The 19,080-nt window shown below is 62.5% G+C and overlaps 1 protein-coding gene across 11 annotated transcripts in view; it reads left to right on the forward strand.

The window, feature by feature from the left end:
- Positions 1-16,962, forward strand: part of AGRN (agrin) — a 33,562-nt gene extending 16,600 nt beyond the window's left edge. For 3 of the 11 annotated variants that reach the window (XM_019712097.3, XM_074334348.2, XM_019712100.3), the window contains 36 exons: positions 2,804-3,019; positions 3,100-3,324; positions 3,401-3,625; positions 3,773-3,979; positions 4,916-5,134; positions 5,205-5,399; positions 5,489-5,689; positions 5,772-5,920; positions 6,001-6,106; positions 6,855-6,971; positions 7,054-7,218; positions 7,414-7,557; positions 7,663-7,787; positions 7,861-7,966; positions 8,037-8,369; positions 8,449-8,586; positions 8,999-9,126; positions 9,238-9,352; positions 9,433-9,552; positions 9,666-10,016; positions 10,271-10,463; positions 10,717-10,932; positions 11,390-11,619; positions 11,716-11,850; positions 12,014-12,110; positions 12,209-12,373; positions 12,480-12,591; positions 12,771-12,782; positions 12,992-13,108; positions 13,190-13,382; positions 13,463-13,550; positions 13,764-13,787; positions 14,314-14,346; positions 14,638-14,862; positions 15,294-15,397; positions 15,586-16,962. In XM_019712097.3, coding sequence (XP_019567656.3) covers positions 2,804-3,019; positions 3,100-3,324; positions 3,401-3,625; positions 3,773-3,979; positions 4,916-5,134; positions 5,205-5,399; positions 5,489-5,689; positions 5,772-5,920; positions 6,001-6,106; positions 6,855-6,971; positions 7,054-7,218; positions 7,414-7,557; positions 7,663-7,787; positions 7,861-7,966; positions 8,037-8,369; positions 8,449-8,586; positions 8,999-9,126; positions 9,238-9,352; positions 9,433-9,552; positions 9,666-10,016; positions 10,271-10,463; positions 10,717-10,932; positions 11,390-11,619; positions 11,716-11,850; positions 12,014-12,110; positions 12,209-12,373; positions 12,480-12,591; positions 12,771-12,782; positions 12,992-13,108; positions 13,190-13,382; positions 13,463-13,550; positions 13,764-13,787; positions 14,314-14,346; positions 14,638-14,862; positions 15,294-15,397; positions 15,586-15,743 — 5,687 coding nt within the window. In that variant the 3' untranslated portion in view covers positions 15,744-16,962. The remainder of the gene's footprint in view (positions 1-2,803; positions 3,020-3,099; positions 3,325-3,400; positions 3,626-3,772; positions 3,980-4,915; positions 5,135-5,204; positions 5,400-5,488; positions 5,690-5,771; positions 5,921-6,000; positions 6,107-6,854; positions 6,972-7,053; positions 7,219-7,413; positions 7,558-7,662; positions 7,788-7,860; positions 7,967-8,036; positions 8,370-8,448; positions 8,587-8,998; positions 9,127-9,237; positions 9,353-9,432; positions 9,553-9,665; positions 10,017-10,270; positions 10,464-10,716; positions 10,933-11,389; positions 11,620-11,715; positions 11,851-12,013; positions 12,111-12,208; positions 12,374-12,479; positions 12,592-12,770; positions 12,783-12,991; positions 13,109-13,189; positions 13,383-13,462; positions 13,551-13,763; positions 13,788-14,313; positions 14,347-14,637; positions 14,863-15,293; positions 15,398-15,585) is intronic. The other 8 variants (XM_074334346.2, XM_019712102.3, XM_074334347.2 and 5 more) reach the window with 7 other exon arrangements.
- Positions 16,963-19,080: the final 2,118 nt, after the last annotated feature.

The following is a 19,080-nucleotide window of genomic DNA, read 5'->3' on the forward strand; positions in this document are numbered from 1 at the left end:
AGCCTGGACAGGGGACAGGCCCATTATGCTCCAAACTTCAGCTTTGCCTGAATGAAATCACCGAGTGCCACAGCTGCCCTGGGAACTGGGACACTACCCCTCAGGAACTGTCACTCAGGGTGGGAGTCAGTGCTGGGGCCTCAGATCGAGGGCCCCCAGAGGCACCCTGGCCCCTCCTCGGCCCTCAGCCACCTCTAGTTTAGTTGGTGGTCCCAAGGCACCTGTCTCTGAGGCCTGTGGTCTTCTGCCCCGGCCCCTTGCTTTCCAGGCTATTGTCATACACCCACCCCAGTGCCCAGCTTTGCTTGTCACGTTCCTCCCCAGGTCTCTGTCTTGAGGGACAAAGCAGATCCCTGGGCTGTGGAGGAATGAGCACGTCTTGCCGGGTGGGTGATACGCTGGTCATCCAGGAGTAGGTGTCCTTGCCTAAGGGGTTGGGACCTTGGCAGGGGTCTGGCTGGACCAAAGTGACCAGAGGGAAAGAGGCCTGAGCCCAAGGGTATAGATGCAGCAGCTGGCCAAGGAGCCTAAGGTACAATGAGGTGACCAGGTCCTTGGCAATGGGGTTCATGACCCTAAGGAAGATCTTGGTCCAGTTGAAGCCAGAAAGGACAGCAGGCTAGACATCAGCAAGTGCTAGTGGTTTGGGCCTGGGGGTCCCGGGGACCTTGGTGAGAGAGGGCCAAATGTGCGAGGGAGAGAAGGGAGACCAAGGAAGACAAAAGAGAAGAGGGATCACAGTGGGCAAGGTGGGAGTTTGGTTAGAGCCAGGGCAGAGGGGCGGCTGAGGTGAGATTTCATGGTAGCTGACGCCACATAGCTGCGTGCTGTGAACCCTGCAAGAGTTTGCAGACTGGCCTCTTTAACCCACAGAACCCTGCGAGCTAGGCCTCATTGTCCCTTTCCACAGAAAGAGATAACTGAGGCATGGCCGCGGAATGCAGACCTCGGGGCAGGATCTGATGAGGGATGTGAGGTGGGGGAGTACAGGCCTGTGGTGGCAAAAGGGGAGCATAGGTGGTTTGTAGTGACTTAAGGCTGGGGTGTCCATGCTGGTTCTAGGCTCTTGCTCAGTCAGCCTGTGTGTGGTAGGGATGGGGGTCGGGATGGCCAGGCAGACACTTAGGAGCCTGGGGTGGGCTGTTGCCACAGTAACAGCTAGCTCCAGCTCTCTGTGCTCCCTGCCCTCCTCAGAATGGAGGGTACTTCCTTCCACCCTACTTCCTGAGTCTTCCTGGAAGGTGATGGGGGGGGGAGCTGGCCCCAGCCCCCATAACTTATTAATGATAATTGAACCTAATTAAACTTTTATTAGATCCAGACAGCAGTAGCCAATAATGGGCACGCCCACCCGTGAGCATGCAGTCCTGGGCGGGGGTCCTGAAAAGTCAGCCTGCCCCCTCCCTGACCCTGAACACAGGAGGGGCTCTCCTTGACAACTTGCCATCTTCATTCCTGTACTCAGTGGGACCATGTTCCCTCAGCAGTGGCCACGTCCCTGGGCTGATGCAGATTCAGTGATAGGATGTGTGCTGGGCACACGCAGCTCTCAACTGCAAAGTTAAGAACTGAAATATTTAAAGAAAGAAATGACAGGTCTGTGGAGCCCCTATGCTGGGTCTCCTTGAAAAGGTGACAGTTGAGTGTGAGGCGGTGAGGACATTTACCGATGTGAGGAGGATGAGGTGTGTGGGTGCCCGAGGGGCCCAGGGAGAAATGCCAGCAAGGCTGGGGAGGCCTGGGAGGGCTGGAAACCAGGAGTCTCAGAAGAGGGAGAGCCACACGGAGTGTGGGCCGGGGATGGGGGGGTGAGGGTGGCTTGAGGGTGTGGAGAGTGAGGGTGGGCAGAAGCAGGGTGCATTTGGGGACAGGCCCGAGGGGTGGGTGGCTTCCAGGGAAGCAGAGATTAAGATGTGGGAAGATGGGGTGGGGGCACTGGGTTCCTGGCCTGAGCCATAGGGTGGGGCACAGGCTTCCCCCCCTCCCCAGCTGTGTGATCTCAAGCCTTCCCAAGAAGGCAGAGGAGCTGGTCCATGGGGAAGTGACAGGGATCAGGTGTGGTGGTGGACACTGTGGGGCCAGGGCTGGGCAGGAGAGCTCACCTGTGAGGTGAGGGCCTTTGATTGTCATGTGGGAGTGGGCCCCTAAGCAAAACTGAGGCAGCGATGACCTGTGACAGGATGACCTGTGATCTGTGGGGGGGTTCCAGTGAGATGGGTCAGGAGATGTCCCCCCACAGTTGGGGTTGTCATTTTAAAAATATTGACTAGGTATTTCATCACCCAAAATAATTTTTTCAGGGGAAGAGGGTTGCAACCCAGTGCATGCAGACATGGCAAGCCACGTGCACATTCTGGCCTTCGTACCAAGACGGAGGGTATTTAAGACAGGGAAAAGGGAAGTTGGAACAATAGTTCTATTGGAAAAAAAGTTAGAACCACAGAGTTGAGTTATAAAGGAACTTGGAACCACAGAGTCCTTCCGTAGGGTTCTCCGTGAACTTCCATGAGCCCAGCTCCTCCCATAGCCCCCTTCAGCGTGTTTCCTTAAAGCCCCAGCTCATCTTTATCAAGGCTAGGGGCCCAAGCTTCCACCATGAGGAAAGGCGTGGCTGGTGGGGCGCCCTGCGGTGGGCAGGGTTTGAGAGGGGAGGGCCAGCCCCCGTGAGCAGCCTCGAGCCTGTGTCCCCTGTGTCCGTGGCCATGACGGGAGTTCCATGAACGAACCGTGTGCACTGCAACGTCTGGAACGGGTATGCACAGATGACTGTGGGCTCAGACCTCCCCTCCCCGTCCCACCCCAGCGTGCCGAGGAATGCTGTGTGGCTTTGGCGCCGTGTGCGAGCCCAGTGCCGACAACCCGGGCCGAGCCGCCTGCGTGTGCAGGAAGCGCGCCTGCCCCCGCGTGGTGGCGCCCGTGTGCGGCTCGGACGCCTCCACCTACAGCAACGAGTGCGAGCTGCTGCGGGCGCAGTGCAGCCAGCAGCGGCGCATCCGCCTGCTCAGCCGCGGGCCCTGCGGTGAGTGCTGCGGCCGGGGGCGGGGCTGGCAGCACAGGGGGGAGGGGCGGCTCGTGTGACCCCCCCCGCCCCGCCCACAGGGTCCCGGGACCCCTGCTCCAACGTGACCTGCAGCTTCGGCAGCACCTGTGCTCCCTCCGCGGACAGACAGACAGCCTCGTGCCTGTGTCCTGCAAACTGCCAGGGCGCCCCCCAGGGCCCGGTGTGTGGCAGTGACGGCGCCGACTACCCCAGCGAGTGCCAGCTGCTGCGCCACGCCTGCTCGCGCCAGGAGAACATCTTCAAGAAGTTCGAAGGCCCTTGTGGTGAGCTCTGCCCCGCGCATGCAGCGTGACCTCTGTTTGCGAGCGGCGCCCAGACCTCCGCCTTTTCGCCCTCCAGATCCCTGCCGAGGCACCCTCAATGCCCCGAGCCGCCTCTGCCGCGTGAACCCGCGCACTCGGCGCCCAGAGATGTTCCTCGGGCCAGAGAGCTGCAGTCCCCGGCAGGCGCCCGTGTGCGGGGATGATGGGGTCACCTACGACAACGACTGTATCATGAGCCGCACAGGGGCTGCCCGCGGCCTTCTGGTCCAGAAACTGCGCTCTGGCCGGTGTCAGCCTACAGGTACGCGGCTCCTGGGGGAAGGCCCCACCCTGCCTTTGCCCACCCTGCCCTGCATGCCTCTCCGGTCCCCCCTCACGACCCCCTGTGCCCATGTCCCAGGGTTGGGACTGGCATGGCACTCTGGCCTGATGTTCTTGCCACCCCCAGACCAGTGCCCAGACCAGTGCAGGTTCAGTGCTGTGTGCCTGTCCCGCGGAGGCCGCCCCCGCTGCTCCTGTGACCGCATCACCTGTGACGGGGCCTATAGACCCGTGTGTGCCCACGATGGGCACACGTACGACAATGACTGCTGGCGCCAGCAGGCCGAGTGTCAGCAACAGCGTGCCATTCCTGCCAAGCACCAGGGCCCGTGTGGTGAGCACTGTGTGTATGGTCCATGCCTGGAGCAGGCTGGTCCTGCATTGGTCCCTGCCACCTATCATCACATGCCATCTTCATCCCGAGTCATGCTCCTGCTGGGGTCACTCTGGGGAGGCTTGGCAGGGCCGTTGTCTGTCAGTGGCTCTGGGGTGGTGGAGGCTATCAGGAGGTGCCTGGAGCGCCTGGGGGAAGTGAGGCAGAGGGGGGGTCCTTGCGCAGGCTCCCTGCAGCCCTCTGGGTCCCCGTAGAGGCAGAGTCTCAGTCGTGCTTTGGCCAGCAGAGGGTGGGGGCTGTGTGTCCTGCCCACTTCCAACTCTGTCAGTCGGTCTGTCCGTCTTTCTGGTCTGTCTGTCTCCTCTCCTCTGTCCTTCCCTCCCTCTCGGCTCCGCCTCTTGTGTCTTCCAGCCTGACCTACTGGCAGGATGAGGTACTGCGCCTCCCGTCAGGAGCCCCGCAGCCCGAGGTCTGCCCCCAGCGCGGCAGGGGGGGTGGCTCGCTGCTGCCTGGCCTTGTGGTCCTCAGAGCAAGTGGACAGACACCTCCTCCCCCACGCGGCCCTGGGTGTGACTCTGGGTTGCAGATTCTTCCTACCCACAGAGAGAGCCCCCTGCGCATGCATACGGGTCCCAGGGCTGCTGGTGGTCAGGGGTTAGTGGCCTGGGTGGGCTGGGCAAGCCTGGCCCTCATACAACTCACTGTAGGCAGTCCCACACCACACTCATGCAGGGGTCTGGGGCCGTCTGGGTCTGTGTCCCTATGCACGTCTGTCATGTATCTGTCCCTTTCTCTCCTGTGTCCTGTGCGTCTGGCCCTTCTGGTCCACTCTTCGTCCACCATCCCAACCCTGGGAAAGGCTCTGCTGCGTGGAACTGGGGCTTTGTGCTTAAGCCTAGGGGAGGTGGGGCCACTGAGGGACCATGTTCTCCCCAGACCAGCCTCGGTCCCCCTGCGTTGGGGTGCAGTGCCCGTTTGGGGCAATGTGTGCTGTGAAGAACGGGAAAGCTGAGTGTGTGTGCCAGCAGACGTGCTCAGGAATCTATGATCCTGTGTGTGGCAGCGATGGTGTCACGTATGGCAGCACTTGCGAACTGGAGGCCACAGCCTGTGCCCTTGGGCAGGAGATCCGGGTGGCTCGCAGAGGACCCTGTGGTCAGTGGTGGGCAAGTGGGTTTACTGGGGGGTGGGTCCCAGTACCGTGGTGATGGAGCCTCCTCCCCAGACCGCTGTGGGCAGTGCCGCTTTGGAGCCCTGTGCGAGGCTGAGACTGGACGCTGTGTATGCCCCTCTGAGTGCGTGGCCTTGGCCCAGCCCGTGTGCGGCTCTGATGGGCACACGTATGCCAGCGAGTGTGAGCTGCATGTCCACGCCTGCACACACCAGATCAGCCTGCACGTGGCCTCAGCTGGACCTTGCCGTGAGTGGGGCTGTGGGTGTGGGGGTGCTGTGGTCCCGTATGTCCCCAGCTGGTGTCCGCTGACCCTGGCCTGACTCCACCCTCTGTAGACACCTGTGGAGACACAGTGTGTGCCTTTGGGGCGCTGTGCGTGGCGGGGCAGTGTGTCTGTCCCCGGTGTGAGCGCCCCCCACCTGGCCCTGTGTGCGGCAGCGACGGTGTCACCTACCGCAGTGCATGCGAGCTACGTGAGGCTGCCTGCCAGCAACAGACACAAATCGAGGAGGCCCGGGCGGGGCCCTGTGAGCAGGGTAGGCTCGGGGCGAGTGGTGTGGTCCGCTGGGCGCCAGCTTGGCCTAGGACCCCTCGGGTGAGCCGGCCCCCTTCCCACAGCTGAGTGCGGCTCAGGGGGCTCTGGGTCTGGAGAGGACAGTGAGTGTGAGCAGGAGCTGTGTCGGCAACATGGCGGCGTCTGGGACGAGGACTCTGAGGACGGGCCGTGTGTGTGCGATTTCAGCTGCCAGGGTGTCCTGAGGAGTCCGGTGAGGCCCTGCCCTCCTCTGGCTCTGGGCGGTGGTGGGGAAGGGACCACGGCCCACACTGACCCCCTCTCCCCTGCCAGGTGTGCGGCTCAGACGGGGTCACCTATGGCACAGAGTGCGAGCTGAAGAAGGCCCGATGTGAGGCACGGGTGGAGCTGTACGTGGCAGCTCAGGGAGCCTGCCGAGGTAAGCGGGCGCAGGGTGTCAGGTGCCTTGTGTGGCAGCCTGTTTCCTGTGTGTGCACGGAGGTGTGAGGCTTGTGGGCATCATGGGTGTGAACATACGCAGTATGTGGACTCGTGTGTCGCTGTCAGCAGTGTGGACCTCCTGTGCGCCAGGCTGGGTGGACTCGTGTGTTGCTGTCACTCAGCGGGTGTGCACGTTGTACCTACTGTGCTCCAGGGAAGCAGTAGTGAGTCAGTGAGGCCCACCCTCGGGCACTTCCTCCCACGGGGAGACGGTGGTGACCCAGTCCGTGGCACGTTTATTGTACCTTCATACAGGCACGAGTGCCTGCGTGTGCACTTGTGCATGTGTGCACACGCATGTCTGCATGGGTGTGTGTGAATGTGTGTGGTTCTGGAGGAATGTGTGTAAATGTGTGTACCCACACGTCTTCGCGCGTGTGTGTGTGTGTGTGTGTGTGTGTGTGTGTGTGCCAGTTTGCAGAGACACTAATCTGGGCATGTGTGGCTCTGGCTGTACTCTGCACAGGGCTGCGTGTCCATGATCTTTACGTGTTCTGTGTGTGCCTGCTCCTGCGTGTCCAGGCATGTTCCTATATGTGGTGTGGGACCCTTGGCTGTGACCTGAGCCCCAGGCTCACAGCCCCAGTGCGAGCTGCAGCATCAGTAGGACTGACGGCAATGGCTGGGTAGGCGAGGTGGAATGGCCAGACCCAGGGAGGGTTTTGAACCCCCGCCCCTCTCTGCAGGCCCCACCTTGGCCCCAGTACCACCTGCGGTTCCCCTGCACTGCACCCAGACCCCGTACGGCTGCTGCCAGGATAACATCACTGCTGCCCGGGGTGTGGGCCTTGCTGGCTGCCCCAGTGAGTACCTGAGCCCGACCCTGACCCACAGCCAGGCAGAGCTTTGCGGCTGTAGTGACCCTGTCTTGCTCTGCACTTGCAGGCTTGTGCCAGTGCAACGCACATGGCTCCTACAGTGGCACCTGTGAGCCGGCCACAGGCCAGTGCTCCTGCCGCCCAGGTGTAGGAGGCCTCAAGTGTGACCGCTGTGAGCCTGGCTTCTGGAACTTCCGTGGCATCGTCACTGATGGCCGAAGTGGCTGCACCCGTGAGTGACCAAACCCACGGTCGGTCCCCAGCTGAGCACTCCCATTTGTCTATCCTGTCACTGATAACCTTGACAAGCCCTTACTCAGGCCCTGGTCTGGCCCACACCTGGCAGGACTGGGCCAGGCTCTGGGGCCAGTGGGGAAACTGGGCACAGACCTCAGCGTGTGCCTCCCCCCACCCCCCGTCCCCTCAGCCTGCAGTTGTGACCCCTGGGGTGCTGTGCGGGACGACTGTGAGCAGATGACCGGGCTATGCTCCTGTAAGCCGGGGGTGGCTGGACCCAAGTGCGGGCAGTGTCCAGACGGCCGTGCCCTGGGCCCTGCTGGCTGTGAGACAGGTAAGGGCCAGGCCTGTTGCTGACGGGGGCTCCCTGTGCTGGGGGCAAGGCTGTCATGGGGGCCAGGCCTCCTGATCCAGTGGGGTCACCCATGTCTGTGCCCAGATTCCTTGGCACCAAAGACCTGTGCTGAGATGCGCTGTGAGTTTGGGGCGTCCTGCGTGGAGGAGGCTGGCTCCGCCCACTGCGTGTGCCCAACACCCACCTGTCCAGGGGCCAATGCTACTAAGGTGAGAAGTGAGGTGTATGGAGAGTGGGGAGGGTGGGGAGGGACGCCCCCAGCATCCTTGCCCTGTGCCCTAGGTCTGTGGGTCGGATGGAGTCACCTATGGCAACGAGTGTCAGCTGAGGACCATCGCCTGCCGCCAAGGCCTGGACATCTCTATCCAGAGCCTCGGCCCGTGCCAGGGTGAGGCCCGCCCCACCCCCAGGACTGACTAGGAAGGCCTGAGCCCACCCTGACTCTCCTCTCCTCACAGAGCCTGTGGCTCCCGGTGCCCACCCCACATCTGTGTCTGTGGCCATGTCAGCAAGCAACTTGAGTGAGGCACGGCTGCCCCTACCCAGCGCCCTCCCTCCAGCTCCCAGCAGCACTGCCCGCAGCCGGCCCACCCCCCGCCCCTCGTCACAACCTTGGACCACTGCCAGCATCCCCCGGGCCACCCGGAGGCCCGTGCTGACTGCACCCCCCACGGCGCCCCCCGCAGCATCCAGCCTCGCCACGTCTGCCTTTGCTGAATCTGGCAGTGCTGATGGGAGTGGCGACGAGGAGCTGAGTGGGGACATGGAGGCCAGTGGGGCTGGCTCAGGGGGTGAGCACGGGCCCAGGGCATGGGGCGCAGGGCCCAGGAGGGGTGCATCTGGGGCCAGGCTCACACTCTACCTCCCCAGGACTTGAGCCCCCTGAGGGCAGCAGCGCTGTGACCCCTGGGCAACCCATCGAGAGGGCTTCCTGCTACAACTCACCTCTGGGCTGCTGCTCGGATGGCAAGACGCCCTTGCTGGATGCTGAGGGCTCCAGCTGTCCTGGTGAGTGGGTGGCCGGGGCTGGGTGGAGCGTGAGCAGGGCCTGGACGGGCCAGGAATGCTGTCTCCTCCCAGGAAGCAGGCCTGCCCAGCAGGTGGGCACCTGGGTGTGGTGGTGTTTCGTACATACATGTGCGTGGTTGTGGAGATTCGGCATACTCACGCACACGTGTGGGTGTCTAGGACCCTGCAGCTAACCTGTCTTTCCCATTGCAAGCCAGCCCGGGGCACTGCTCCAAGGAGTCTGCCTGGTAACTGATGCCAGCCCTGCCCTTGGCTCCCCACTAACCTCATGACCATCTGACTAACTGCCACCTGTCTGCACCCATGTGGCTTGTTGCTGGGGCCTATGCCAGTGGCCAGCCCAGAGGCTGGGCGGGTGCCAGGCAAGGCCTCACTCCCCCCTCCCCCACAGCCACCAAGGCATTCCGGGGTGTGCTGGAGCTCGAGGGGGTCGAGGGTCAGGAGCTGTTCTACACACCCGAGATGGCCGACCCCAAGTCAGAGCTGTTTGGGGAGACGGCCAGGAGCATCGAGAGTGCGGTGAGTGTGGCATGTGGGGAGGGCAGCAGCCCCCCAGCTGCCTACCTCCGAGGACAAACCCAGAGAAGGCCGGTGGCAGCCCCAGAGCTCTCACCCACTCCTCGCCCACAGCTAGAGGACCTCTTCCGGAACTCAGATGTTAAGAAGGACTTCTGGAGTGTCCGCCTGCGGGACTTGGGGCCCGGCAATTCAGTCCGGGCCATTGTGGATGTGCACTTTGACCCCAGTGAGCGGCCCACCCTGTCCTCCCAGGAGGTGGGGGGGCTGCATGGGGCTCCACTATGCTCAGAATCTCCTCCTCTCCAGCCACGACCTTCAGGGCACCCGACGTGAGCCGGGCCCTGCTCCAGCAGATCCAGGCATCCAGGCGCCGGTCCCTGGGGGTGAGGCGGCCGCCACAGGAGCATGTGCGCTTCATGGATTTTGGTGAGCACCAGTTTGGCCTTGTCCACCGCTGGCCTGTCCCCCCACTACTACCCCGCACCCCCATCCTCCTGTGCCCTGACTCCTGAGGACCCTGACAGTTCCCCTACCCTCAGACTGGTTTCCTGCCTTCTTCACGGGAGCCACCACAGGAGCCACCCCTGCCGCGGCCATGGTCAGAGCCACTACTGTGGCTTCTTCCACTGTGACCCCTCGGGCCCTCTACCCCATTCACACAAGCCGGCCCATCAGCAGGACCACAGCTCCCCCCACCACACGCCGGCCCCCAACCACTGCCCCCAGTCGTGTGCCTGGACGCTGGCCCCTGCCCCCAGGCACCCAGCAGCTCCCGAGGCCCTGCGACTCCCAACCCTGCCTCCATGGGGGGACCTGCCAGGACCAGGACTCAGGTGGAGCCTTCACCTGCAGCTGCCCAGCTGGCAGGGGGGGCACGGTCTGTGAGAAGGGTAAGGGTCATCCATGCTGGAGAGGAACAGGGAGGCTGATGGGGACAAGGGTTTCGGACGGGGCCCAGCCACCTAGGGAAGGAGGGGCTGGGATGAAGTGGGGAGAAGTTGGGGAGAGGGGCGGGTTGGACTCCCCGACCCCCAAGCTGGGGATGGTGGGGGCGGGGAGCCTGGGTTGTGGGGGTACAGGCTGGAAAGTAGAGCCCTTGAGGCCTGGGCCTGCCCCCTCCAGTCGGTCCCTCCCTCTGTCACAGCGCTGGAACCTTCAGTGCCGGCCTTTGGGGGCAGCTCCTTCCTGGCCTTCCCCACACTCCGCGCTTACCACACGCTGCGCTTGGCGCTCGAGTTCCGCGCGCTAGAGCCCCATGGGCTGCTGCTCTACAATGGCAACGCGAGGGGCAAGGACTTCCTGGCACTCGCGCTACTGGGGGGCCGCGTGCAGCTCAGGTGGGTGAGGGAGTGAGGCTGGGCGGGGCCAAGGCCAAGAGGGGGCAGGGCTGGGTACAACTCAGGTAGGGGGTGGGGCCTGGTGAAGCTCAGCGGGGTGGGGTGGGGCTGGGCCTGGCCAGGAAGGGCCAGGCCAGGTGTAACTGGTGGGCAGAGTGGGTGGGATGGGGTGGGAGGACCCGCAGGACCGGGCAGTTGTCCTGGCTCGCTTTGGCCGTCCTAAGCACCTGCTCCCGTGCCCCCACCCATCCAGATTTGACACTGGTTCGGGGCCCGCAGTGCTGACCAGCGCAGTACTCGTGGAGCCCGGCCGGTGGCATCGTCTGGAGCTGTCTAGGCACTGGCGCCGAGGTACGCTCTCAGTGGATGGTGAGCCCCCTGTCCTGGGCCAGAGCCCCAGTGGTACTGACGGCCTCAACCTGGACACGGACCTCTTTGTGGGCGGCGTCCCAGAGGACCAGGCTTCCGTGTGAGCATCGCAAAGGGATGGGGAGGTCCTGACCGCAACCCTGACCCCTAACCTTGGTCCTGAGCTCTGACACTTGTTGGCTGCTTCCAGGAAGCCCAAGATACCTGTGAATAACAAAGGGGATGGAGGGACAGTGGTTCTGACCCTGACCTCAACCCCTACTCTTGACCCTGATCCTGATTCTGTCCCATCTGTGGGTGGCATCCCCAGGGACTAGGCTGCTGTTTGATCCCCAAGGAGAGGCTGGACTGACCTCAGTTCCAACCCTTGACCCTCAGCGTACCTCCTACTTGTGTCCTGCTTTTGGGACTGGCCATTTGTGAGCACCAAAGCAGGGGGTGGGGAGAAGCTCTGACCCCTGACCCCTGATCCTGGCTGATTGGCGATGCCAGTGTCATAGTTGGCTATGAGAGAGGATGGCTCTAGCCTCTGATCCCTGACCTTGTGCTGGTGGCAGGGTGCTTGAGCGGACTTCTGTCAGCGCTGGCCTCATGGGCTGCATCCGTCTGCTGGACATCAACAACCAGCGGTTGGAGCTCAGCAGCTGGCAGGGGGCCACGACCAGAAGCTCAAATGTGAGCGAGTGTGGGGACCACCCCTGCTTGCCCAGCCCCTGCCTCGGTGGGGCCCCGTGCCAGGCCCTGGAGGCTGGCATGTTCCACTGTCAGTGCCCACCTGGCCGCTTCGGTGAGAGTGGGGCCTGGGCCGGGTGCTGATTGGGGGGTACCTGTGTGTCTGGGTGGGGGCTCAAGCCTCCTGGGACCTCATCCTGTCTCCCTCCAGGCCCAACCTGTGCTGATGAGAAGAACCCCTGTCAGCCGAACCCCTGCCATGGGGCAGCCCCCTGCCACGTGTTGCCTGGGGGTGAGGCCAAGTGTGAGTGCCCCCTGGGACAAGGCGGCAGTCTCTGCGAAACAGGTGGGGCTACTGGGCTCTCAGAGCAGGAGGTAGGGTGAGGGTCATGCATTCAGGCTTAGATTCTGCCTGGGGTTAGGGTTGGGTCAGGCTAGTGTTGGGCTCACAGAGCAAGGGGGGTGCAAGGGACCCCAAGGGCCTGTGTGACCCCTCTCTTGTCCTCCAGTCTCAGAAGGAAATGATCACCGGCCCTTCCTGGCTGACTTCAACGGCTTCTCCTACCTGGAGCTCAGAGGCCTGCACACTTTTGAACGGGACCTGGGGTCAGTGGGACAGAAGGGGTGGATGACGGGCAGCAGCCCCAGCCCCCGTCCAGCGCGTTGGCCTCAGGATGCTCCCCACCTGACTTGTATGACCCCAGGGAGAAGATGGAGCTGGAGGTGGTGTTCCTGGCCCGGGGCCCCAGCGGCCTGCTTCTCTACAACGGGCAGAAGACGGATGGCAGGGGGGACTTTGTGTCGCTGGCACTGCATGACCACTACCTGGAGTTCCGTTATGACCTGGGCAAAGGGGCAGCCGTCATCAGGTGTGCGTGTGTGGGTGGACGGGGGGCAAGGCTGGGGACATGCAGAGGCATCATTCACACGCTGGGTGGCAGGCGGTGGCACTCATGGTGCTCCCTCCTGCCCCAGGAACAAGGAGCCAGTGGCCCTGGGCACCTGGACCAGCGTGTCACTGGAGCGGAACGGCCGCAAGGGTGCCATGCGTGTCGGCGACGGGCCCCGTGTGCTGGGGGAGTCCCCAGTGAGTGTCCCTGGGCCGTGGGCCTCCCTCCTCCTCCTGCGAGGCGTGGCAGCCTCACCCCACACCGGCTCTCACCGAAATCTTTTCTCTCCGTCTGTCCTGTGCCTCTGTCTGTCTCCTCTGCTCCCACTGCTCTCTGGCCTTGCTCTGCAACCCCCACCCCGCTGTTTGGATGTCAGAAATCCCGAAAGGTACCGGTTTCCCTGCTCATCCTGCTCATCCATCTTCTGCCACCGCCGGCCCTAGAGTAGCCCCCCTGACCCCCACTAAGCCCCACATCACGCAGTCTCTGTGATTAACTCTGCCTCCTAGATAGGCTGGAGGGTGAGAGGTGGGTCCCTGGGCAGGGCGCAGTAGCCTATCCCTGCCCACAGCCCCTCACCCAGCACTTCCCCCCCAGGTGCCACACACCGTCCTCAACCTGAAGGAGCCACTTTACGTGGGGGGGGCTCCTGACTTCAGCAAGCTGGCCCGGGCAGCCACCGTGTCCTCTGGCTTCAATGGTGCCATCCAGCTGGTACGTGGGGTGGGGCTGGGGCTGTCACAGTAGGGAAGACCACACAGGCTGGACAGTGGCTCTCATTCCTCCCTCCCCCAGGTCTCTCTGAAAGGCCACCAGCTGCTGACCCAGGAGCACATAGTACAGGCAGTGGACGTCTCATCCTTTACAGACCACCCTTGTACCCAGGCCTCAGGCCACCCTTGCCTCAACGGGGCCTCCTGTCTCCCTCGGGAGGCCTCCTATGAGTGCTTGTGTCCTGGGGGCTTCTTGGGGCTGCACTGTGAGAAAGGTGAGCACCTTGGGCGCAGGGCCGCAGTTATGTGGGCTGGAGCACCCCCCGGCCCATCCCTCACCCTGACTGTCTTCCAGGACTGATGGAGAAGTCGGCAGGGGACCTGGACGCACTGGCCTTTGATGGACGGACCTACATCGAGTACCTCAACGCCGTGACTGAGAGGTAATGCGCCGCCCGAGGCCTGGGCGCCCCCTGTGCCCTCTGCTCTGCGTCTGGTCCTATCTGCACACCATGTAGGTCGAGACGCTGGACGCTCCACATCTGCCTTCTGCTTGGTGGCTGGGAAAGGCAGGCCCAGCGTCCACCTACTCCGCCTGCCCACTGCCTTCCTCTATCCTCCTTCCTTCTCACTGTCTCTGTCTCTTTGTTTCCAAGCGAACTGACCAATGAGATCCCAGCGTAAGTAGCACTTCGGCCCCACCTCCACCTTCACGCCACTCCCCATTCTCTGCTCCTCATCCAACAAGTCCCCGGTGGAACTCCCATCCCTCATGGAGGAGGACGAGGCTGGGGGCTGTTCGTGCTGCACGAGGCTCAATTTCCTAGCTTGGAAGTGGGTGTCACCCCCTCCCAGGATACATGCTGAAGGCCCGTCACCATCTACTCCCTGCAGCCATTCCCCTCACCATAGGCACCACACATCCGCACATGCACATGAGCATCCATGTGTGCATACATGCAACGTTCACATGTGCGTGGGGACATCAGGGCCCTCTCCTGGGCAGGGAGCCCTCAGTCTCCATTCCATGCCACCCCAGGCCTCACCTCTTGAACTGTGCACCTGGCCTGGGTGTGTTGCATGTGTGTCATTGCCAGGGTTCCGTGGTGGGTGGACGTGGGGGCGGCTGCTGCGGGTCTCTCCCCACCCTGCCCTGCAGCCTGTCTACCCCGTGCTCATCTGCCTCCCTCTCTTCCTGCTTCTAAGCCCCAAAGCTCCAGATTCCAGGGCCCTTCATAGGTAAGCGCGTGGCACCCCAATGCCCGCTGTCTTCCCGTCTTTGATTATCTCTACTGAGCTGTCCCTCCGTCTGTCCACCTTGCTCCTCTGCTCCTATGTCCGGTCCCACCTCCCACCATCCGTCTGGGCCATCTGTCCCACTGTTGGTGTCTGTCCACCTGCCCACCCAGCTGCCACCGGTTGCATCGGCTGTCCCTGTGGCTTCTGCAGTCGTGGCTCTTGGCCCCCTACCTTGTCCACCCTGTACCCAGCCACCCTCTGGGAGCCCCTGACCGTCTCTCTGCCCACCAGCGAGAAAGCGCTGCAGAGCAACCACTTCGAGCTGAGCCTACGCACCGAGGCCACGCAGGGACTGTTGCTGTGGAGCGGCAAGGCCACAGAGCGGGCCGACTACATTGCACTGGCCATCGTGGATGGGCACCTGCAGCTGACCTATGACCTGGGCTCCCAGCCCGTGGTGCTGCGCTCCACTGTGCAAGTCAACACTGACCGCTGGCTGCGGGTCAGGGCGCACAGGTCAGCGAGGAGCCTGGGGCACACCAAGAATAGTGGCGGGAGGTGCCTGGACTTGCCCAGCCAGGGCGTGCTGGGTCACTGGTGGCTCGGGCGGGGGTGGGCAGGGACAGCTGCCTGACCCAAGGTCACAGCCAATGGGGAGGAGGGACAAGAGGACACAGCAGTTAGGGCCAGAGAACCCCTGATCTGAAAAGAGTCCCTTGTTCACCCACTGGTTGAGGACATGTCCCTCTGGTCTGAGCCCCCTCAAGCAAAGCTTGACCCACATGACACCCCCCTGCCCTGGCCACCAGGTACTCTTCTTAGGATCAGTGCCACCTCGTCCTGGCTGCCAGGGGTGATACTTGGTGGCGGTCCTGGGGCTTAGGACCTGGAGGTGGCAGGGTAGGCCCTCTGGAGACCTGATGGCCTTGCCCCACCCATACCCCCAGGGAACAGAGGGAAGGTTCCCTTCAGGTGGGCAATGAGGCCCCTGTGACTGGCTCTTCACCACTGGGTGCCACGCAGCTGGACACAGACGGAGCCCTGTGGTTGGGTGAGTGTGTTGGGGGGAAACTAGGGGAGGGTCTCAGAATCTCTGATGGACAGACCCCACCCCCTGGCACTGACAGGCTCCAGGTAACTCATCTTGTCATTCAGGTGCTGGTGGGTCACTGTGCCCGCCAGTGACCTGGCCTGCCCATCACTGAGTCACCGTCGGGTGGCCTTTCCTGTGTCCTGCAGGAGGCCTGGAGAAACTGCCTGTGGGCCAGGCCCTGCCGAAGGCATATGGCACAGGCTTCGTGGGCTGCCTGCGGGACGTGGTGGTGGGGCGGCGGCCACTGCACCTGCTGGAGGACGCCGTCACCAAGCCTGAGCTTCGGCCCTGTTCTGCTCCTTGAGCCTGCCACAGCCTGCCGCCCACCCTGCTGTAATTATTTTCTATTTTTGTAAACTTGTTGCTTTTTTGATATGATTTTCTTGCCTGTGTTTTGGCCGGAGGGATTCCTGGCCCGTCGTCCCTCCTGTACAGGCAGGTGAGCTGCAGAGACCAATTCGGTGCCGAAGGACTCACAAGGGTGACGTGGCAACATGGAGGGCTTGGCTCGGATGGCGGCCTCAGAACACGCCCCTCCACCCCGGGCCACCATGTCCCAGCCCCTCGTGCTGTGCTTCCCTGCGTCTACTTGTGCTGGGCCCTTGTGTTCTCTGGCCTATCGGCAGACCCCACACACACATTACCCATACTGCACCTGGCGAGGCCCGTGTCCGCACAGCGGGAAGCCAAGCTCTGACTGAGCCGGTACTTGTCCCGCGTGCTCCGTGAGTGGGCCATCCTCACCAGGAGTAACCTTAAACCTGGCTGGGCCCTCTGTGCCAATACTGTGACTAAGTAAAGACGTTACTGTTGGGGCCACTTTGTGGCCCCCCTGCCAAGCTGCGCCCACCAGTCCCAGGGTGCTGGAGAGCAGAGGCCCGGCCCAGGCCTGCTCCGGGGGCTCTGGCCCTCAGCTGGCCCTGCCTGTCCACCCATCCACCTGGACATGGCTGTGTTTCCTTCCTGATGCCTCAGGCCCCGCGAAGAACCCCGTGAGGGAGCGGACCACTGTGTGGTATGGTTGACGTCCATTGCCTGCTTGCCCGGGCAGCCAGCACCCCCTCTCAAGGACAGATGTCCAGGCCTGACCACCAACCAGAGTTCTTGATGCATGGATTTTATTTGCTATCTGGGGCACGGGCATCTTTCCTGTCCTGGCCTGAGAGCAGCTGAGGACGCTGCACAGCAAGCCCTCACTTCACTTCTGATGTGAGGGGTGGTTACCCTTGTCCAAGAATGACCAGGGGCTGGCCGGTTTCTGACCAAGGCCAAAGGGTGGGTGCAGGGGTGGCAGAGATGGCTGCGAAGCCAGAAATGCCTTAAACTGAAACATTGCATCTCATGCCAACGCACCCCACCCCCCACCCCACTCTCCCTTGTATTGGTGGGGTGGCAGTCCCAACTCCCACAGCTAAAACTGGGCTGTGAGGCCCAGGGACTGAAGGGAAACCCGTGTGTCACATTACTAACTCCAGTCTGTGTGTGTGTCAATCACCGTAAAATAAAGTCTGAACACGTTAAAAGAGGTGCTCGCGTCTGTCCCGCCAGCCCCACCTGGCTGGCTTCTCTCCTGTGGCTTCATATTCAGCCTCATGGTGGCACATGCTGCAAGCTCCCTTAGATGGCTCTGGATGGAGGGGGTCCCTGCACTGAAGTGAGGGGCTGCTTTGGCGAAGGACCCCATACAGTGAATGTGCACACTTGTGCATGGAGCCAGTGGGGCAGGGCCCATGGATGTGGCATTCCAGGTGGCCTTCTTGGGGGTGGTCTTACAGGCACCCTCCACACTGCCCCTGTGTGCATGTGTATGCGTGTGCATCTGCATTGCCCCTGTGTGCATCTGCGCACATGTCTGCCTATGTGTGTGTGCCTGTAATCCCAGAATGGGAAGGGGGCTATCTGAGGAGATTGGTCTTGCTGCACTATGGGCGGGGAGGGCCATGGGGGAACCTGGGGGAGTGGGGGCAAGGGGCCCTTTTCACTGGCGCAGGCTGGGAGACCCTCAGCAGGAAACTGAGGGGTTGGGCCTATGCAACAGCTGTGAGCCTCTAACCAGGAGCAGGAAAGAAGGGAGGGTGTGTGGCCTCCTCCCTGGAATTCCTGACTTATTAAAGATATCTGTGTTCTTTTTTTATTTTGTGTCAGTAGAAAAAAAAAGAAAATAAGTGAAAACCCCCATAAGCTCAGCATCCAGGTGTCCCATTAGCCAGCACAGGCATTCACATTCTCATCCCTTACGCATTAACGTGCTCGTCAAGAGAAAAATGTGAATGTGGCCAGGCAGCTGTCACATGCTGGGAGTCAGGGAGGAGAGAGGCCCCAAACCCCCAGGTGCTGGGGGATGGTGAGCAGGGGACAGTGGGCACAGGGAATGGGGCAGGACTAGCCTGGGACTCCAGGAAAAGTCTGGGAAAAGCTGACACTCCAATGCAGACCTGAAGTGTGAGCAAGTTGGAGGGGGACACTAGCTGAAGGAGGGGAAGCTGGCGGCCCACGTGCAGGATGGAGGGACCATCGGTCAGGGTGGTGGGAGCCCGCAGATCCCGCGGTACCTGGCAGACCTGGGAAGAGGTTTTGGGGCTGTTTGAAGAGCTGCAGGAAGCGCCTGGAGGAGTTGGAGCACAAGTGGAGTACTCAAGACTTCATCAGAAGGGTACCTGCTGTGTGGGACAGAGTGCTGGGGCCCAAGGGCAAATGGAAAGAAGGGAGGGGTTTGGGGTAGAATGGAAGGGTCTGTGCTGGGTTGGACTCAGGGTGGGGGAGGCACCGATGGACATGAGGTGCTGGACCACTGTGATGCATCTGGAGGGGCTGGACTTGCCCTGTCCTCCAGGGTGCTCCCCCGCAGGCCCGAGAGGCAGCCAGTGCTTCCGGAAGGAGGAGGGGCTCTCAGTGCAGGACCCTCAGGTGGCCAGACTGTCAGCAGCTGTGGGTGGGGATTTGGGATCAGGAGATGGAAGCAGTAAAGGGCACCACTCCTGAAAAGGTGGTGGAGAGGGGCTGGGCAGGAGAGGCCTCGAGGTTCCTAGTCCTGAGGGGATCTAAGGTTGAGAGCCCAGGTGAGGCCCCCCCCAGGGACAGGCTCCGGAAAGGCGGTTCGGTCACTGGGGGTTAGTGGGGCAGAGGTGGCCGCAGGCCGACCGACAGGCAGCTGAGGTGGGGGCAGCTGTAGCATGAGCAGACCCCCTGAGATTTGGGGGTGTGAGCATCACTTAGACGGTGAGGAGACCGGCGGCCGGCAGGGAGGGTGGCGGCCGCGTGGCAGGGCTGAGACCGACCGAAGGCCTGGGGATCACGTAGGATCATCCCACCTGCAGCCTTCTGCGGTCTCCCAGGGTACCCTCCGCCCCTCTTTCCTAGGCGGTGCCCGCGAAGGCCTGGAGGCTCCTGGAAGGAGGCACCCGGGAGAGCAGGACCCGGCCGGCTGATCCGTTTTTGATAACTCGGACGCGGCCGGGGGCTGGGGGCCGTACCGCACCTTCGCCCTCCGAGCCCGGACACGCGTGTGAACCCCTCGGTCTGAAGCTCGGCGCCCTCGAAAACGGGCTTTCATCTCCACTCCAGCGACGCAGCGAAACGTGTGGGCGCGGCGCCTTTAAGGAAGCCCGGGGTGGGGCCTCGGGATGGGGCGTGGTCTTTGG

Source organism: Rhinolophus sinicus, chromosome 14 (genome assembly GCF_057876585.1).
Source record: "Rhinolophus sinicus isolate RSI-liver-muscle chromosome 14, RSI-T2T, whole genome shotgun sequence".
Classification (NCBI taxonomy): domain Eukaryota; kingdom Metazoa; phylum Chordata; class Mammalia; order Chiroptera; family Rhinolophidae; genus Rhinolophus; species Rhinolophus sinicus.